This window comes from Melanotaenia boesemani, chromosome 6 (assembly GCF_017639745.1).
Source record: "Melanotaenia boesemani isolate fMelBoe1 chromosome 6, fMelBoe1.pri, whole genome shotgun sequence".
Classification (NCBI taxonomy): domain Eukaryota; kingdom Metazoa; phylum Chordata; class Actinopteri; order Atheriniformes; family Melanotaeniidae; genus Melanotaenia; species Melanotaenia boesemani.
Window position 1 is genome coordinate 18,793,112 of NC_055687.1, and position 20,060 is coordinate 18,813,171.

The following is a 20,060-nucleotide window of genomic DNA, read 5'->3' on the forward strand; positions in this document are numbered from 1 at the left end:
ATGGATAAAGTATTGATTAGGCTGTACAAGCCTCCTGCCAAGCTAGCAGATGCTGACTGCACCATCCTGGAGCAGGTTGGTGATGACCCAGGTCCAGCAAGAAGTGTTGTAGTTGCTCCACGACTCAATGCTTGGTGGCGATAAAGGGGCAAAGATAACATTTTAAAGTGTTGCTCATCATTTTTATTGGACCAGCTGGTGTAACAATGTGAAAAAGTTTTCCATGTGAAAGTATTTCAAACATTAGTCATGTTCAACTTAGTCATGTGTGTGGAATGGTTTGTCCCCTTCCGTGTCTTTCTTTGGAAAGAGGAAAGTCCTCATAATTAAAACAATTATTTGCTCCACAACTAAAAGCAGGTCAGACACCCAGATTATCCCAAGGAGGAAGCAGTGTTCCAAGCCTTTAATACAATAATTCACACAGTATTTCACCAAAAAAGATTTAGAAAATATGTTTAATCCTTTAAATTCAAACATGAAAACATCACTACCACATAACTGAAACATGGCAGGAGGAACAGGCAGCACATGTTGCATGAGAAGGCATTTCCGTGACTCATATGTACATATACACATTTTATACACAGTAAAAATATAATAATTGAAGCAAAGGACAACCAGCAACATTGGCTCATAAGCCATGTGAAACATTCGTGTAGAAAAAGAATAGGAGATTAACAATCCAGAACAATGCAGAGAATATATAATATTACAATCTAGACATGAAAGTTAAAAAGGTGAAATTGTCATTCTCCCTTTATGAGCAATACAAGCTATAAAGTTTCAGACATCCTTCTGTCAGTATACAGTTTACTTACAATCATCTCAAGTACATAAAACTTTTTTTTCAACTGAACCTACAGCAATCAGTCATTAATAAATATACATCTGAATGTGGCAAACTGTGGTTCATATTGCATTGCTTTAAATTCACTGTAGTGTTTACAAACTGCCTGCTGTAGCTCTTTATGCACCAATGGATGTTTTATTGTGCCACAATATTGTAAAAAAAAAAAAAAAAAGCAAAGACAGACTATCAACTAACCAGCACTAAACATTTCAAGAAGTTTAAATAAAATATTAAACTCAAGGCAATACAAAATATAATCATGATTATTATTTTTTTCTTATCAGAACAAGACTGTTGGGACTGTTTCTTTGGTGACTGACTTTCAATTAAATTATGGTTATAAACGGATGGGTTTGAAATTATGTCCAACATTTTAGCATACTACCAGAAAAACTACAAACAACATCCCTACAACATAAAAGTGGTAAATAGGAGGTTCTAAGCACTACCACAATTGTAGTAAATAAACATTTAACAGGAAAGCACAGTGAAATCTTGAAATGTCTCAGACTATGAAGTAGATCACTTGATTTGTTGAAGATAAAATCACAAAATGGGCTGGTTTTAAGACAGATACAGCCTTTCATACAATAAAATTTTCAGCAAAAGAAACAAAACCAATAAAAGAACCTATCCAGTTTAAAGATCCTTAAAACACAGGTCGAGCCAGTGTTATCGCCACACAGAACACATCTCATATCACTTTCATATTAAACATACTGGACAGGACCTCTTCAACTATCTACGCTGCTCTTCTCTTTGGTGCCATGAATTGCCATATAAAAACACTCAATCCTAAATTCTCAATTGTGCATTCTGGAAGAAAATTGACCTTTTTATATCGAAAACTCACGTCCCCCTGCTCCCTCTCTGCTGCATAGACCACATGTTCTTAAATACTGTAACAGTAATACTTCCATAATGAGATGTCAAAATTAGCTACAGTCACCAAGTAGTGATTCATAATTCAGTATCAGAAATCTATCATAAGATAAAAACCTTCTACGTGCCACCTCAGTGGCTTGTTTCAGAACCTAATTAATAAAATTAGCACAATCACAAAAATGCAGAACAACACAAGAAGTAAAAAAAAATATATTTACAAAACTCTCACACACATATCTAGTGATATTGGTCCAAGGATGGATGTGGGCAGATGTCATTTCTGTAACCAGCAGAAATGAACAAGAAATCATCCTTAATATCAGACGTGAGGATGAAAATGATCAGGTGAGTTGATGGGTGATAATGATGATCAAACATGATCAGTGATGACTGAATATGTGGCAAAAAAGATGTGATTGTGCTAGTGTTTGCATGAAAATTTAAAACAAAATGAAACCCTCACCACTGACTAGAATGTTCAGACACACAAATGGCAGTACGATTACATCAGATGTAGTGATAAGGCAGGTTTCCATGTGTGACCAGAGCACTAACCTTTAAAAATGTTAGTTATATAATACACGTTAGGGTAGAGACAAACATGTAAAAGGCACAGACATGACAGACCACAGATGTTAACTGGAAATCATTACTAGTCCATTAAGTTAACACTTCATTTAACAGCATGTACTGTTCAACAATGCAGTGAGCAGCTGTTTGTTTTGTACTCATTCATACGTCAGCACATATGGCCACATCAGAGGGGGAGATCTTCAGGGTTGTATAAATATGCTGTCGCTTTACTAAGACACATTTGATGCAAGGAAAACACAATGTACATTCAGCAGTGGGAGATCTAGATAGCACAACTGTGGCTTCCAAAATAACTTAAAACATAAACAAAACTAACTCATAGGTTTAGTTCAACCCATTTTTTCAAATCTGATTCCAAAAAAATACCTCACATCCACAATAAGTGAAGAGAAAAGTATACTTTGATTGCAGAGCTGACAGCATCAAGTTATGACTGAATGATTTGTATTGATTACATATTGTTATTTGAGTGTCCCTGCTGATAAGGACTGCAGAAGGGAGATGTAGGAGCATGAAGAACGCACTAAAGTGCAAGTCACGAAAATGTGAATCCACTTAGAAGGCATGTGAACATACAACACTCTCTCCTCCCATGCAGGCTGTGGCCTTCATATGCTCATAGTGGGTTGTGGGTGTCTCTGCCCACTCACATCTTCATACTGTGGAAAGTGGGCAAGATGGCTAGATCCTCACCCTCTTTTTTTTCTTTTTACAGCATACAACTCAGTATTTTCTTAAGTTATTGCAGCCAACAGACACAAAAGGAAATCTGTGTTCAGTCAGAGTAATGGTGTCACAACTGCAACAAAGCTGCCACTTCAGGGTCATGAGCCTTCAGTTATAGATAAATATGGGCACACAGTGATAGTGATGTTGACTCAGAAAACCTGAAGCCTGCAGAGCCACTTCTTCTCATCTCCTTATTGTCCCAAATTACCCTTGCACCCCACTGCTTCATCCAGCAGGTCCTATATATACTGCAGAGGTGCAACAGGAGGTCTGTGGTGGATAAATGATTTTGATTTCCATCGTCCTGACTCCTGCCCAACTCACAGCATCCAAACGAGCATCTTCTTTGCACTTGGCACTGGTTTGTTTTTTTATCTTCATTTTCACTATAAAATAGAAAACTACACTGAGTAACAAGTTTGTGAACTGATACTGGTTACTTCAAGAGTTAGATTATAAATAATCATTCAGACGTACAAAACAGATGTTGGTTTCTGGGATGATGTCAGAGAGGGAAACAACATCTTCATTTCCAGACAGGTTGCCTGAATTATCGGCAGCACCTTCTGCCCCCAAACTAACAGATACAAGACGATTAAAGAAGTTAGATGACTTATGCAAGTGAGTAAAACAAATTCATTTAGTGTTCTGGTTTTATACATCACTGTGTGTAATCTGCATTACTGTGTACCTGTGGGAGGCTCCGTGGTCATAATCTGTTGTTGCTGATTTATGCACTTCCACTCCAACTGACCTGCAGAGGAAACAGATTTAGACCAACAAAAGGTTTAAGAAGAGTCGAAGAGGAATGAAAGGGTAAAAGTCTTACCGCAGGGGAGGCGAGGTGGAGGGAACGCCTGTGCTGCCTACTGATGAGGTGGAGAGATTGGCCTCACTATCTGCAGGGTTATCTGCTGGTGGAGGAGTCCTCGGAACCAGATCTGGTCTGCCTGACTGTACGCCTGAGAACAAAGTTATGACAAAATGACATCAAATTCCAACACCAGCACTTTCAACCTGAATACAGACACGAATATTGTGACCAGACATAATAAACCACAGATCTTCATCACAACTACTAGTTAATGTCAGTTCTTACCACTTCCAGTGTCTGACTCTGTGCTTCTAAAATGGCTGTGTGTGCTTGGAGTCCATACCTGACTGTCCTGGTGTGTGGGAGAGTGGGGTGGGAGCTCCCAAAGTAGGGGCTCTCCTTAGTCCTCCCTGGCCTCCACCACGGCTCTTCTTAGACGGTGACGGTTTCACTGAAGAGGACATTCCACATAATGAAAATTATCCACATAGACGCAGAATTTGTCACACACAAATCTGGTTATTAAAACTAGGGATGCACTGATTGATCAGCTGAATATCAACACTGACTGATCTTCAGACATTCACACCGAGGTGCTCTGACCGGTGACTGGACTGACTGATCAGGTGCCTTTTTCAGATTGGCCAGTAAACACACAGTACCACAGTAACAGACTCTTGTCAGCAAACATTTACTGTGAGTAGAGAAGACCTGACAAAGCTTGGAATATGATATGCCTGCAGGGAAAATGGAGAGTTTTGCTTGGCTGCAAATATAACAAATTTCTGTTTGTTTTCTTTCTTTCTTTTTTTACAATTATATTTATCAGGAATCTGAATTGACTTTCTGTTTAATGACAGAGAGATTGAACTATTGTAAGGAGCAGTTTTAAGGAAAAATAAAAGTTATCAGTGGTCAAAGTCTTTTTTTTAAAGATTTGACTGTTCAATCAAAAATAAGACAAATAAAATTTTATATTCACTGATATTATTTATAATAAAGAAAATTTGAACTGACCAAAACCAATGTGTTCAACACAGATTCATTCACGGTGAATCTGTTGCCCAGGCCTTGTGGAGGGAGGGGGAGCAGAGAAAATGCAATCAAAAGCATCTCTATTAAAAATGCTGACATAAGCCTACTTACGTGGAATTTTCTTGAACACTGTGTTGCACATGAACTGCTGGAAGCGCTCTGCATAGAAGCCAGGTCTGTGAACTGAAACTGTGTCCTGAAGAACAACAACAAAAAAAGCAGCAGGAATATTACAACATGCCCCTACACATTTTTCTCTTTTATTTGTCATCAAGTATTTGAACCACATCATGTCACACCTTCACTTAAACCTCAGTATTTACTAAATTCAAGTTCTTACCCCATCATGGACCAAAGCCTTCCAGGAGTGCTCCAACTTCTTAATAAACCTAGATAATAAAACATAATAAACCTCTTAGTGTATGCCAGGCTTTTTGCATTAATTAGTAAGAGACATATTTACAATGCATTAGTTGAAATGCTCTGTAACATCTACCTGTAAGACTGCAGAATGTCAATGATGCCAATGTAGATAAGCAACCTCTCTCCTTTTGAATTGCGAGCTGGAATACCTCCCGTGCTGGAAAATCAAGGCCAGAGAGAAGTCACGCTGCATGATTTGACATTTCATGCAACAGCAGTACAAACTACAAGGAAATTGTAGGTCAAACACAGGTCTGTGGGTGGTCACACTCACTGGTCTTCTGAATCCAAAACTCCCTTCCCTCGAGCCTCCCCCTGGATGGACTCCATGGCTGTACAGTACAGACTTTTCTGGGCTTGTGGCCTTCGTTGATCTGGAGTCACAGCACCCTCAGACACCACACCATCCCCTGAACTGACCCCACCACGCTCTCGATTAGCGTGGTCCATATTGTGGATGCCCATCAACAGACTGTAATCCATGATCTTAAAACTCTGCAAGAGCTACATAAAACATAAAAAACAAAGAAGTTGATATGGGCCACCAAAAGGAGAAATCACACATATATCCTTTTGAACTCATATGGTTTCAAGGGCAACACCAGAGACAAAAGGGGACATTCACACCAGGATAGTTCAGGACTTCGATTGGCCAGGGATAGGGATGCACCGATCCGATATTGGTACCAATATTGAAGGGATTTCTAGGCTGGGTATCAATGACAAGAGAACATGCAGATCTATTTAGTGTTATTCTATGCTGCATGCTTTGAATGACAAAAGCTTGACAAGTTGGAAGTATCTGTTTTCTTTTTTTTTTTTTACCAACCTAGTAAATCTATTGTTTTATTCAGTAGATTTTGTAATGGACGTTTAATTTCAGAGCTTAAAGTATACCGGCACAGTGCAGGTGTCTTGCCAAGGCAGTTATCCCCGACAGAAATTGTACCCCCTGACACGGGAGAGCAAACTCCTTCAGTAGTACATAATCGCCAAAAATAAATAAATAAATAAAAAAGGCACACAAGTTGCTTAAATTGTTTGAGGGTTGTGTCAGGAAGGTTATGCTAGGTTTCTAGCAGTTTTTAGCACTATACTTGCTCTGCTTTTTTTCCTTAGGCAGGCCATTACTGTCTGTTCATTCATCCATCTTATCCAAGACTGAGTCTCGGGGTGAGTCGCTATTACTGTAGGCTATTAATTTCAAATAATTCAGATCACCCTGTGAACATTAGGCCAATCACAATATAGCCTGAATTATTTACCTCTAAAAATCAGTTTTTATAATTATAAAACAAGATTACTATGTTGCGATGTCCATCATGTTGATTGCAGCGATGCTGTAAAGAAATTAGGTCCAATGACTCATAGTAAAGGCCCATTTAAACTTGACGCAGGAAACGCAGACGGACGTGCAGTTTCGTCCGTCTTTGGCGTCAGTTACATGCATAATTTGGTATGTTTTCAGGGAGCTAAGCTATTCACCGCTTGACGCAGGAGACAGAACAATACCACCGGAAAAGCATGCTGGGGAGTTGGAAAAAACTGCATAAATGCCTTTTGTGAGGAGGTTGACATTTTTGTTTTGTCTGTGACTTACCAAGCAGTCTCTCTGAATAGTCTTGGACAAGGCATTATAGTTCTCCGCTTCCAGCAGCAAACCATCAGGCATGTCCTGGATAAAATCCAGGTCTTTGTAAATGGGAACAGCCTTCTCTCTTTCCTTAGGAGAAGCTCGTCTCTTGTAGGTAGAGCCTTTCAGGTCATATTTGAGGTGCATATGGATTATACGAGGCAGAAGATTGTTCATCACTACAATACGGATATTCTTCCCCCCTGCCTGAACGCAATACAGGCCATAGAATTTAGGTAGCAGGGTGCGCTTGTTTTGGTTTATATTCTGTAAAGGAGAAGGAATATGGAAACATTTTTAGATACAACATAATTAAGTTTAAAATTATTAGCATTCCCATTCAGTTACACTTTCTGCTCTAATTCTGCTCTAATATTCAAACCCAAATTTCCAGGAGTTTGGAAGCTTTATAAATGCAACAAAAAAGGAAAATATGTGATTGGCTGAAACAACTGAGCCTTTACTACATACACAAGTACAAAAGAAATTAATTTCAGTGATATATACAAAAAAAAAAAAAATGGGAAAGAAATGTGGTGAATATTTGCAAATCTTGTTCCTATTTATTACATTTTCCAATCTTTTGTTAAGGAATCAGGGACTAAACAGCCTAAAAAGGTAGCGCTTTTACATTTTAACATTTCTTATTGGCTGAGTAAGACCAGCATTATACGTCCATGTTTCTGTCTAGGGCATCTTAGACTGAATATTCACAAGTTCTGTGTACTTTAAACTGAACAATAGGAATAATTGTAAATATTTGCCAACACAACATTTAAGCTCAGACACAGAATGATCTTTAATAATGTAGTTTCTGCACAAAAGAATTTCATCCGTCTTTCTGTTCAGTTGATATAAAATCAATGCAGTAAGAGCAGGGTTGGGCACATTTATTATCCAATACTTACACTAGTGACTCACACTTATAACTAATATTATTTTCCGTATTTTTGTTCCTGCTTCTCTTCCAACTTTTTTTGTTGGAACATCTGTTATAATTTTTTAAACATAATATCAATAAAGCAAATTAAATAATAGTATATTTATTAGAGGCCTGTCTAATAAATATATATATTAGACAAGTCTCCATCTGTTTAGAAAATTGAATTTGTAGTTACAGTAATAATTATCGTCTTTCATTCTTAACATACTCCCACTTTCCATTCTATTAAGACTCACCATGAAATAACCAGGTAGAAGTTTCTGGAGAAACTCTGCCTCCTTGTGTTGAACCGTCTTGATGATGAACTCATCATCACTAGAAACGTAAAAGAGGGATCCGCTGGCTCCGGGATTTGATAACTCAATCAGTGGCTCATTACATAAAGAATACTTCAATAGAAAGAGTGATGTGTGTTATTATCCAAACAAAACATTTTGGAGTCTGCAGTGAATAGATTACATATCATTACAACCTACAGGTTACTTGAAAAAAACATTTTAATATCAGACATTAATTCTTGGCTGCAGTTATTTTATTAATATGCAGTTATTTTATTAATATAGCTGGACGGCAGGACTTTTTTCTAATAGGTGAAAGTTTTTCTAATGCTGACATATGAGAAAGAAATATCAGATAAAGAGTCGACAGATAATTAAGCCAAAATATGACTAAAATAAATTAGACTATGGCCTCACAATTATATAACTCATCCATAACCACAGTGACAACATGGCAACTTTAAGGATAAAAGGCACAAAAATGACTGAACAAACAAATAAATAAATCAACAGATGCTGCAGCTGTAAACATGACAGAGTGAAATTGCTGTAAGCACTGACCAGGTAGTCATCTGGCCGGATGCCAAACAGTTCTCTGAAGTAACGGAAGGCAATTGGAGCGTAAGTCTTGAAGCGAAAGTCACTGTAGTGATGAGCAGGGGTCAGGTTACTGCCTTCACTGGAAACACGAGTCACCAAAAACAAGAGACAGAAGGTTCATTAATCTATGAGAGGAAAAGAAAAACTAGACTGCATGTTCTTTTTTCCAAGTTATCTTGCAAACCTGGGGAAGAAGATGCTTTCGACCACCACAAAGTCCTGCATAAGAACATCCCTTTCCGCCTTCTGGCTTAAGCTGCCTACTGTGTGAGCAATGCCCAATTGGATTGCACCTTTTAGGGCAGATGATGTGGTCTAAAGAGGTCAAGAAGAGAAAAGGTTCAGCACTGGAACAAACATTATTTTCCCCCTGTGACTTCTGTTGTTTCACTTGCTATTCTTGGCCTCTGAGTGAGAGGGACTAATAATAGAATATAAACACCAAACATGTGGGCATACACACTGCGTTTTTTCCCTACATGTACCACGGCTGTCTAGTGCTGCAGGCATCAGTGAAAAACAGGTATCGACCTATCCTCACCTTTTTGTATGTTGTCTCTCCTGTGGTGGTCTCAACACCCCGGTGTCCAATGGTCTTCTTCATACTCTGAGTTGTGCCTGAAGAGCCAGGCGTCTGAGGAACAAGACAGGAGGAAAACAAAATCAGATATGGAGTGATTTTTGAGGTTGTGTGTGTAAACACAGAATATAAAGGGCTATGTGTACCGTGTGAGAGTTTTAGGTCAAACTAGAAAACAGTTTCACATGACAAACCTTATGCCATCAACTGAGCTGACAAGTTACTGAATTTTAGGATGTCAAGTAGCAAATGCTTTTACATTTCTTGCACAAATATTGTTACTTTCCTGAAATCCTTTCCTTTATGTGCGGCATTTTACTAGGGCTGGGCGATATGGCCTAAAAATAAAATCTCCGATTTTTTATAACCAAATCCGATTTCCGATTTTAATCAATTTTTTTTCTTTTCTTTTACAAACAAACTTATTAAAAATATTTATTTATATAGATGAATGCCAGCAAAAATAAAGCATATAATGTCGTAGCTTTTCCATCATATAAACGACTTCATATCTTACATTGAAATATGCGACACAATGCATCCGTGATCTCTTTCCATCTGGATCCTTATCATACAGGATCCACTGCAGAAATAATTCCCCTGATGAAGGTTGTCTCTTAACTAGGGTTTGTGGGTTAAGTTGACTTCTGCATAGGGCTGGGCGATATGAACCAAATCTTATATCTCGATATTTTTAACCTGAATCACGATATACAATATATATCTCGATATATTTTTCTTTGTCAAGTAACCAAAGAGACAGTTCTAATTTACAGCCTTCAGTTATAAATACATTTTTATTAAGGATTTTCAGCACATGTGCATTAAAACAGCTGACTGAAATTAAAGTAGCGTTACATTAAATTAAATGCTGCTAAAACAAAATGAATGAAAAATACTTTTCAATGACCATAACAAAAATACAGCTGTGTAAAATGCAAAAGAAAATATGTTTCTAACTCAAAACAAGCTTTCTCGATATAAACGATATTTCCTTCCACTATATTGCGCCTGATTAAGTCTCAATATATTTGAAAATCTTGATATAGTGCCCAGCCCTACTTCTGCATCTCGCAGAGAGCAGCATTTCTCACTGCAGTTATACGCACTGCTAAATCACTGGCGTGAGTGAAGGGTCACTTCACTGAAAATCTGTCAGATAAACACCGTTCTGGTGTGGAGGGAAGGCTAAGTCTGCTGCTAACTATGGAAAAAAAAAAATCCTGATTTTCATAAAAATAAATCTCCAGAAATGCAAAATTCGATTTATCGATTTAATCGATTAATCGTCCAGCCCTACATTTTACCAACAACTACCATTATAATTAATTACTGGTTTGAAGAAGGGATGTTATGACACTGCAGCTACACTGAAACTATGGCATGTCTTTTCACAAATTTAACTGATTCAGAATTTGCACTAAATGCAGACGTGTTTTGAAGCAAGACTTAACATCTTACCTCTGAAGGGGCCATTTTTCGAATGCTGCTGGTCCCTGAGAACAGAAAAGCAAGTTAAACTATGATCTACAATGTCAGGAAGACAACATCTAAAAATCCTGGGGGAAAAAGTCTTAAGGAGTCAGTAGTTATTTGGAACAGGCTCAATGTTATGAACCCATATAATCAAAGTAAAGTTAATGTTTAAAACAATTTTGACAAGTCTGAACTGGAAGTTTTTGCCATGGAAGAATTAGTTAAAAACTGAGCCCTATGTTGGTTAATTAGCTGAGCTATTTTCAGCTTTAGCTGATGACTATAAGGCCAATGATTAGCTAAGACCTAAATGTGTCCATAGTAACAAACTGCTGCACCCAATACACCAGCTCTAAGTGAACTAGAACTACTTCTCCCATGAGCCGACAGCTCCATATTCAACTGCTCCCTGAGGATGTGTCAACATCACTACACTCCATCCCCCACCCAAATTTCCTACAACTTGGCAAGCCAGCCACAGTAAATTTGCTTTTATAATTTAAAAATTACCATAGCATCATAAAGACATATTTAAATATCCCCGAAATTTAGCCATGTAGAAAAGTCAACAATCAGTATAAAAACAGTAAGCTGTGAAGGTGGACATGCAATACCAAGACTTAACATTAATATCTCTGGATATGTGAATTAAAATCCAGCACAGACATTTTGTTAGAAGGGTACAAACCTGATCCTTACATAAACTTGCTGCATAAGCTTACTACCTCACGCAGTACGCAATCACCTCTTGCCTGTAACCAATAGCAACATCTACTCCAATACTGCTGTATGGTTAATATATACCACAAAATCCAAACCTAACGTCATTGTTAGAGGTGGAAGCAGGTAAAGCTAGCCAATAGGGTAACAGTAAAACGCATGGGCCAATCCCCTGTGAGTGGGATCCCAATGATTACTGAAAAATTAAGAACAGTAAGAAACCCTAGAATGGAAACAAATTTTATATATACACACACACACACACACACATATACATATATATAGATATATATATATATATATATATATATATATATATATATATATATATATATACAGAGAGAGAGAGAGAGAGAGAGAGAGAGATAGAGAGAGAGAGAGAGAGAGTTCACAGTTCCACAAATTTGATCCAGTAGATGTACAGTAAAAAGACATTTCAACTCTAGAAACATTGGCAGAACTAATAATAAGACAGAATAACTGAATGTCATGCTTGTCTCCTTATTAAACAGGGACACACTGCAATCCACCAGGAAACAATGAGGATCACTCTGCCCACATTCCCTCTCATTATGTAAAACAACACACTAAATCATCACTACTCATGCAGTTTCTGTACACACAGAAACACTCACACACACCCATGCGGGTACCTCGCTGCAATGCTCTCCGCCAGAACTGAGTCCTTATGTCTGTGGAGCAGGAAATGGTCAGCCTAACTGGCTCATGCCATGGACAAAGTCAATGACACTGAACTAATATAGTTTTTTGTTAATCAATTAATTTGCATATTAATACATAATAAAAAGAAAAAAAATTATTTCAACTCTAGTGTTATTATTTTTTCTCAAAGGTCAGTGCAAAACTCAATAACACACTGTGCAGCAGATTTGGGATAGGAATTAGACTAACTTAATTACTTAATGACTTCAGCTCATTGGTGGCAGGGCTGACGAAAATAGACAAACCATCTGTTCCTCTCAGTATACAAAATAAGTCACTGCCAGTTTTTTTTTTTTTTTTGTTTGTTTGTTTGTTTCACAAGTAGCCTGCAGCTAAGCAATAATATGGGACGTGCACACACCTTTAAGATCATTTTCAGCTACGCAGTCTGTAAATATACTGGTTCTTGGACCAAAAAGGTAACAAGGCCAACAAGGACTAAAACAGAAATGACATTATGCTACTGTCACTCAAGTGTCTGAGGGCATGTGCCTGACAGAATGCATTTGTTGTATTTGTACCATCTCTGGATTTCAGCCACGTTGGAGCCACAGGAGTGCTTTAAAGTCACTATTTTTAATGCACAGTTTTAGACTGGGTGGTTACTGAAGGAAGAGCATGTCTGGTGTGTTCTAGGGAGGTAAGGACATCTAACAAAATGCATTAGTAATAAATGTGTTCCCATCATTTGTCCAATCCTCTGAAAATAAGAAACCTCTATAATCTAAGTAATAAAGCAATGAAAAATGCAAAAATCTGGAATGTGATCCTAGATAAAGAACTGATCAGCTGAACAAAGATAAGAGGGCTAAATGAATCAAATCTTTTCATTAACTCAATAAGCATAGCTAGTCTGTGCCATTAGTTAAAATAATTATGAAAATCAATAAGATCAATATTAAACAGGTGATACACTGTATCACTTGTGGAATATTAGAAAATAACTGTTTTGGAAGATGAATAACAAATAAATAGTTTATTTATTTTTCTTCTGTTCCTATTGTTTATCATAGACGTGGACAAAAACAGACCGAGGAAGGGGAGGACTGATAAGAGGAGGAAAAAGTCAAGGGATAACGGAGAAGCGATCGTTGACTTCCGATGAGTGGGCACGTCCCATTTACAAACCAAAACTAATAACATGTACTAACTAAAGATCATCCTTTATACTCCTGTGTTTAGCTGCTTCGCTATCGTAAAGATACCATATAATAATAACGACACAACCGAGTTGGAAACAAAATACACTTTGAGTCAACGAGGTCCTGGGACTTTTCTTTCTTTCTTTGTTAAACATACAGTTAAAACATATACAGGACTTGGCATAAATACAGGTAACTATAGATGTACGTATTTCACGACAATATCATCGCTAAGGTTTATTAACCAGACAGCTTAGCAAGCTAGCTACCGTCCGTTCATTTCTTAGACTGAAACCCTCGATGCTAACTAGCTAACCGGGACATGAAAAGCCACAGCCGCCACATAACACAATTTTCATCGCTACCAGACGTCACACCGATCTGTTTACATCTTCATTTTCACCCAACAAAAGAAGAAGCCAAATAAACAAGATACCTGTCGGGACTGTTGATCCCGAGTCTGCAGCAGTCGCCATTACGTTTGGACTGTTCACATCACAGATAGCGGATAACGGTGCAGACGGCTGAATTTTGATGCCCGTGTCGCAGCAGCATCGCAGCGCCCCCAGTGGACGGATGAGGTACGGTTTCAGTTTCAGTTTTACTGTAGAGCCCTGTAGTCACTTTAAAGTTTGACAACATTTGGCCTAAAAGACAAATATGGACATGAGTTTTAGTTGTTACTTAATGCTTTTAGCATAATTTACAAATAGGATAAAAATGTCAGAAAAATATACATTTTTCCAAATATGTGTGATCTTGAAAAGCACTAGACATAACATAACATAACATAACATAACATAACATAACACAACATAACATAACATAACATGACATAACATAACATATTTGTGACTAGCAAATGTATTTTTGTGTTTATTTCATTGGTAAAGGTCAATACTTTGGTTTGGGCAGTCCATATTTACCCGATTTTTTTTACATTTATTTTTATTTATTTATTTTAGTAGAATTTGCTAGAATAATTCAGAATGAATTCTTCAATGGATGACATTTCACTGGGTCCCAGATGCGACAGAACTGGCTCAAGCCATGATACTGAAACTGCCTATTCTATTCTATTCTATTCTATTCTATTCTACAGTCATTTAGCAGACGCTTTTACATGTTTCATCGATGGAATAATGTTCTTATCTAAAATGCAGTATATTTATTTCTTCAGCATAATACGTCCCACTTAAATAAAATTTTGTATACAGGTTTCCTCCTAATGGTACTCATCTTTATTTTTCAAACACTCCTGGGGATATTAGGAATTGTCTTCAATCCTCTTTTTGAAATATATTTAAGATCTCTGTAGAATACAAGGGTATATTTTTCTGTGGCTATGAATACATTATGCACAGGCCATTTTATATAACAGCAAATATGAATGGAAATATAGGTGCTTATTTTGTATTATTTCTGACCAAACCCTGCATTAACTACAGCATAACTCACTGTAGCAGTGGGCCTGTAGAGGCCTTGCATTCAATAAGTTTCATACTAACCCACACAAAACTGAATTTTAAAGTGTTTTTATTAGAACTGTTCCAGATACAATCCTAACAACAAAATCATAAAAAATAATATATTGCTATTGAAGCTCCAAAGCCATAAAAAACTACATTCAAAATCAAGTTAAGAGCAGCTATAAAATGAAAACATAGGTACAGTGAAACAGACTAAAGTCTGTTTTTAAAAACTATGCATTCAGCAGTATACTGTTTGATTGTAGATGGTAGAAATGCTTCTTATATAGTTATGTAACTGTTACTAACACTGGCAGCAGATGCAGATGAAGCTAGAATTTGGTCCATATTTTGAATATTCTCTCCAATTTTCAGACCATTAAGAAATCGGGCACCTTTTCCTCTTCTTCTGGCGTAAGACATTGGTTGCTTTGTTGATGGCATCCATGATGATTTTAGAGATACACTGAGGAACGGCTTCTCGTGAAGCCGTCTTGCAACAGCGGCGAACAGCTGGAGACGGCTTCTTTGGTGGACACAGGTTCTGGGATATCTCTTCAAGCTGATTTCATTGACAGAACAAGGTCACATTAAAATGGAACGTTCAAATCAGAATTTATGGTTAATGAGTCTTAAAATTTCATTAATACACTTAATAGATTTAATCAGCCTTTATATGAATTGGCTGCAACCATTTGAATAACCAGATAAAGAAAATGGATGGATGGATTTGAACTGGTTCACTTCCCTTTAACTCACCTTTTGCTCAGAACAACTGGCTCGTTCTTCATCAGGCAGGGGGCAGCATTGGCTCACAAAGGTTGTGAGAGGAAACCCAACAGGGAATCTAAACACAGACGCTTTGTTACTTAGTCAACAAACATTACAGTCTTGTAGATTGTGCACATAAATTTATCTATTACAAGCAGAATACAGTATAAGTGAAAAGATATTTCAGCAGGTTAGAAATTTTGAAAAATAAGAATCAGAGATATGTACTGACCTCTTCCTGATAATACTGTGAGTGTCACATATTCTACTAAGCGAGGGCTTCTCACTGGCAGAAGTCATGTTATAGTTTGGGTCTGGAGACGTTTGCTGGAAACAGGTGTACTGATCATTTGCCTCATCACCCAAACAGCACTGTAAATCCACTGGCCCCTGCTTGTTGCTTGCAGCTGAGCAAAACTTGTTTAGCTCATCACGCCACTTAAACAAAATATGAGAAATGACTCAAAACATATTCATTATAAAAAAAAAAAAAATCTTTTAAGTCTCTTCTTGACTTTACCTTCTGGTCAGCACAGGTGAGGACACCATGTTTCTTTTTGCAGCACTGTTTGAATCCCTTTTCTAAACGATTAATGGTCTTGGCCTGTACAGCCAGCAGCTCATAGCCAAAGCGTGGCAAACACTTGGTGTTATAGAGGGGCCGAAGCTTCTGGTTGCTGCACAGTAATTCAATGTTATCTGCTGTGGGTCGTCCAGGAGGAAAGTTGATGTCAATTTTCTGGGAAGTCGATGGTTTCTTTTCCTTCTTTTTTCTAAGTACCCTGACACTATATGGAGTCATCAGTTTCCTGTAATGCACGAGGAATAAAATCAGAACCAAACCTTAGCTTGTTCAAGCTGCAGAAATATTAAAAAATAAAGAAAATTTGTTTTGCAATGTAAACCCTCTCAGTACCCTATGATTCATTTTTAAGCTAAAAAATTATTTTAAAATAAAGGAAGTTTATTTTGAAATGTCCTCTCAGCACCATATGATTCATTTCACTTTGGCTCACTTTTTCTCCCCTTTGTCAGTTTTCAGCGCAAAGGGTAAAATAATAAAAAAGAAAAATCTATCAACTTTGTGGATTGTGGACAATTGAATATATGTCATGTCATTTACTGATTCAGTACAAAGGACTGATGTAGGAAATGAGCTTCAAACATATGTAAATTAATGGCATAATGGAAATAATTGCACTTTTTTTTATCAGTTTTTGTTTGTTGTCTTTTAAATAGTTGTTCTTAAGAAAATCTAGAATTATTCTTTAAGACACATACTGAAGGTTTTCTCTCTTCTATAAACATCATAAACATTCAGCTTTATTTAGCTTTGACTATGCTTAGTGAGAACAAAACTGCACCATTCTCAAGCATTTGAACAAACCTTTGGCAAGTACTGGGATCAAAGCTGAAGTTGACAGTGGGGGGAAGCGACTCCACTGGTAGCACCTCTGTTGGCTCGTAGCTTGGGTTTTCAGCAGCCTCATTGAAACAGTCTAGTTTGCCATTGTCTCTTGAACAGCAGAGATGCTGACGATCTTTCACTCTTGAGTTCTCCTCACAGAACAATTCAAGTGACAGCTCCCACTTGGTTAAGTATAGAAAAAAAATACAGTAACACAGTCATAGTGTACTAATCAAATGCTCCAATTCTACCAGGAGGCCTGCATGTCTAAAACTGCACAGCCAAGTAAATAGACCACCTGTAATTATGTAGGTAAATTAAGCATTAGGCTACTGTTATATGAGTATTCTGCGCAGGGTTGTTTCTTGCCCTCTGGCAGCTTTGCTGATGCAAATGCCAAAGTCTGTCTGTTATGTCTGGCTGGGCTTATCTAGTGAAAACACCCCCAAGGGCCTCGACTACAGGTACCATCATCTCTGCAATGTGAAGAATGTTTAGTTCTTTATAGCCTGAGTAATTAAAAATCATTTAGAGTGAGGATAATGTGTTTGGTAGAGCAGAGATTCAGTCAAAATACATGCAAGGTTGCTGATAATATGCAGCCTACGTTTTTTTTACTCTTGAGAAAGTGTCATTTGTAATATGAGAAATTAGTTTGGAATAATGTTTTATCTTTATACTACAATGTCACACACTGTGTTTTTTTCTCATGTTGCATTGGTTGTTGAATATGTTTAAAATTTTGAAAATCCAAACTGCCAAATGAGAGGAACCAAACAATTGCAAAAACATCTTACAGCACATAGTTAGTATTTTTAACAGAGAGTTAAAAAAAAAAGACTGCTGAATCGGCAATGATGAGATGTTGTGAAAAACTTACCGCCTGAGTGGCGCAACACAGCATCATGTCTCCCTCCCACGTCTGGTTCCTTTTACAGCACGAACCAAACCAGGACTCTGCATTATTCACAGCAGTAGCCATTCGCCTGTTCTGGCCAAAACCAGACGGGGGAAAATATGAGCTGGGGTAGCGGGGTCGATGGTCTCCATGGAGACACACGGCTTGGATGTTGTCAGATGTTGGTCGGCTAAGGGGAAACTGAACGGGGTAGTTCAGAGTGGGAGGGCCACCAAAAGAACGGGGCCCAAAACTAGATTGACCATTGAGGAGAAATGGTGGAACATCCATTTCCTTCTGCATGAGGAACTCTGAAAACAGGAATTGTTCATTTTGTGGTCACTATATCAGAACAAACAAGGTCATAATAAAGTGAAAGAGGATCACCAGTACCCTTAGGATCAATAAGGTCTGTTAAGTCCACCTCTTTCTGCAACATCATTGAATCTGGCTGTGGAATCCCTGAAAGACACATTTTGATTTAAAAATCAATTATTTACAGTGGTCTTCTTCAGTCTTCACAAAGGTCAGGCATGCATGCATACCTAACCTACATACATCAGGAATGAGATCCATGCATAACATAAAACATCTCAGTTTAAACATAAACTTAGAGAGGTATTTCAGTTATTTAGATGTCTGTAGCACTAAGAAAACTATAATATAGCTTAACTTTTCTCTCTGGAAAGCTCTCTCCAGAAGCACAGAGGAAATTATACAGGCATTTTTGCAGATTAAGTAGTGCTCCTCCAGCCAAGAATGCGGAATTTCACTAGTAAAATCAATGCAGCATGCTGAATAATCTCTCAGTCTTAAATTTTGACCCTTATATTGCCTCTTGAAGTGGCTCAAGAGCTGGCTGAATGCCACTCAGTCTCTAACTGGATCTAGAGGATATACAGTACTATACTAGTATGTGAATGCGCACACACACATACACACAATCATACACACACCTCTCCTGAGGTCAAGGTCAAAAGGGATCTCATGCTGCTCAATGTTGGGTTCATCTGGAAAGTTATACACAAACACAGATGCAGAGAAAAACAAAGAGACACAAGGTTATGCAACGTAATGTTTTTGCTTTGTCCAAATTACACTGAGGCTGCCAGCAGTGCAAAGAGTATTACATTCCTGATCAAGCAGTTTGTAAGCTAGTAACACTCCAGGGTAAAACACACTGTTACACTGAAAGTTTAGGTGATTTACTTCTGTTTGCATGTTTGTTGTGTTTTGAACTTGCATTCATTTTTTTTGCTCTATGTGTTTAGTAAATACGCTGTAAATAAATACGCTGCGGCTTAAAAGCAAAGACAACAACCTCACAGCAACTATAACAAACATGAGGAAAGAACGTTTTCCATCTTGCAGCTTAAATTAGAGAAATAATTCCACTGACCTTTAGCTGCTGAGCTCAGTAAAGCCAAGACTAAAGTGGTGGAGCAGACTAGCGCCCAAGTCGATCCCATGGTAAAGCTGATCGTGTTTGTGCTCTTCAGAGTGCCCCACTGCTTGGAGCTGAACGTCCTGGCAAAGTATCAGACCAGAGGCAGCCCAGGAAGGCACGCGCAGCGGGTCAGCGTGAAGACCGGCCCGTTTATTGGTCCAACACAAGCCGCTGTGCTGTCCGTCTGCGAGCAAAATCCCGCAACTCGACGAAGACTTTTTATGGTTGTTGTGGAGAATGAGAGATGAGGCGGAGTGAGGAGAAAAATAAGGGGGGAGGGAAGTTTTTCAACGTGACTCACCAGTGATCTGTGCAGCTCCTGGATTGTGTTAGATGGAAAACTATGAACCCGTCTTAGGGACGACTTTAAAGTGCGTGATCCTGAGCGCCTGTACGAGCAGGACTCATATTAGGATTCTTTCTTTGACCAGACTGGTTGTTAAGCTTTCAACTCGTTACTCATCGCCTGACATTAAGCTATGGGTGTTTTAATTATCGACTGTTGGCTGATCTGAGTCACAGTTTAGCAAGTCAGTGCAGGAAAAGACTTCATGCAGTTTTAAAATGTTACTTCAAGAATAAGCTAGTTTTTGGATTTTCTTCTATAGTCAGAAAAAAACATTAAAAATAATTTCACTA

General features: G+C 37.9%; 2 protein-coding genes across 5 annotated transcripts; both read right to left on the reverse strand.

Moving 5' to 3' along the window:
- Positions 1-440: 440 nt before the first annotated feature.
- LOC121641970 (phosphatidylinositol 4-phosphate 5-kinase type-1 alpha-like) lies at positions 441-14,019 on the reverse strand. Of its 2 annotated transcripts, XM_041988394.1 has the most exons (17): positions 13,865-14,019; positions 12,217-12,255; positions 10,829-10,863; positions 9,329-9,421; positions 8,972-9,102; positions 8,749-8,866; positions 8,146-8,298; positions 6,934-7,233; positions 5,608-5,837; positions 5,407-5,490; positions 5,251-5,299; positions 5,022-5,106; positions 4,219-4,326; positions 3,891-4,023; positions 3,753-3,815; positions 3,539-3,638; positions 441-3,447 (listed from the first exon to the last, which is right to left on the reverse strand). In XM_041988394.1, exons 1-17 carry the CDS (start codon positions 13,902-13,904, stop codon positions 3,445-3,447), a joined length of 1,764 nt encoding a protein of 587 aa, XP_041844328.1. In that variant the 5' UTR covers positions 13,905-14,019; the 3' UTR covers positions 441-3,444. The 2 variants fall into 2 exon arrangements, with proteins under 2 accessions (XP_041844328.1, XP_041844329.1); XM_041988395.1 differs by lacking the exon at positions 12,217-12,255 and having other exon boundaries at positions 13,865-14,016.
- Positions 14,020-14,947: 928 nt separating this feature from the next.
- On the reverse strand, positions 14,948-19,669 carry LOC121641971 (extracellular matrix protein 1-like). 3 transcript variants are annotated; one of them, XM_041988397.1, is made up of 9 exons: positions 19,374-19,669; positions 18,936-18,984; positions 18,368-18,438; positions 17,957-18,285; positions 17,056-17,258; positions 16,189-16,477; positions 15,901-16,106; positions 15,657-15,744; positions 14,948-15,459 (listed from the first exon to the last, which is right to left on the reverse strand). In XM_041988397.1, the coding sequence occupies exons 1-9, from the start codon at positions 19,441-19,443 to the stop codon at positions 15,277-15,279; spliced, it is 1,488 nt and encodes a 495-aa protein (XP_041844331.1). In that variant the 5' UTR covers positions 19,444-19,669; the 3' UTR covers positions 14,948-15,276. The 3 variants fall into 3 exon arrangements, with proteins under 3 accessions (XP_041844331.1, XP_041844330.1, XP_041844332.1); XM_041988396.1 differs by having other exon boundaries at positions 18,368-18,436; positions 18,931-18,984; XM_041988398.1 differs by lacking the exon at positions 18,936-18,984 and having other exon boundaries at positions 18,368-18,436.
- Between the last annotated feature and the right edge of the window lie 391 nt (positions 19,670-20,060).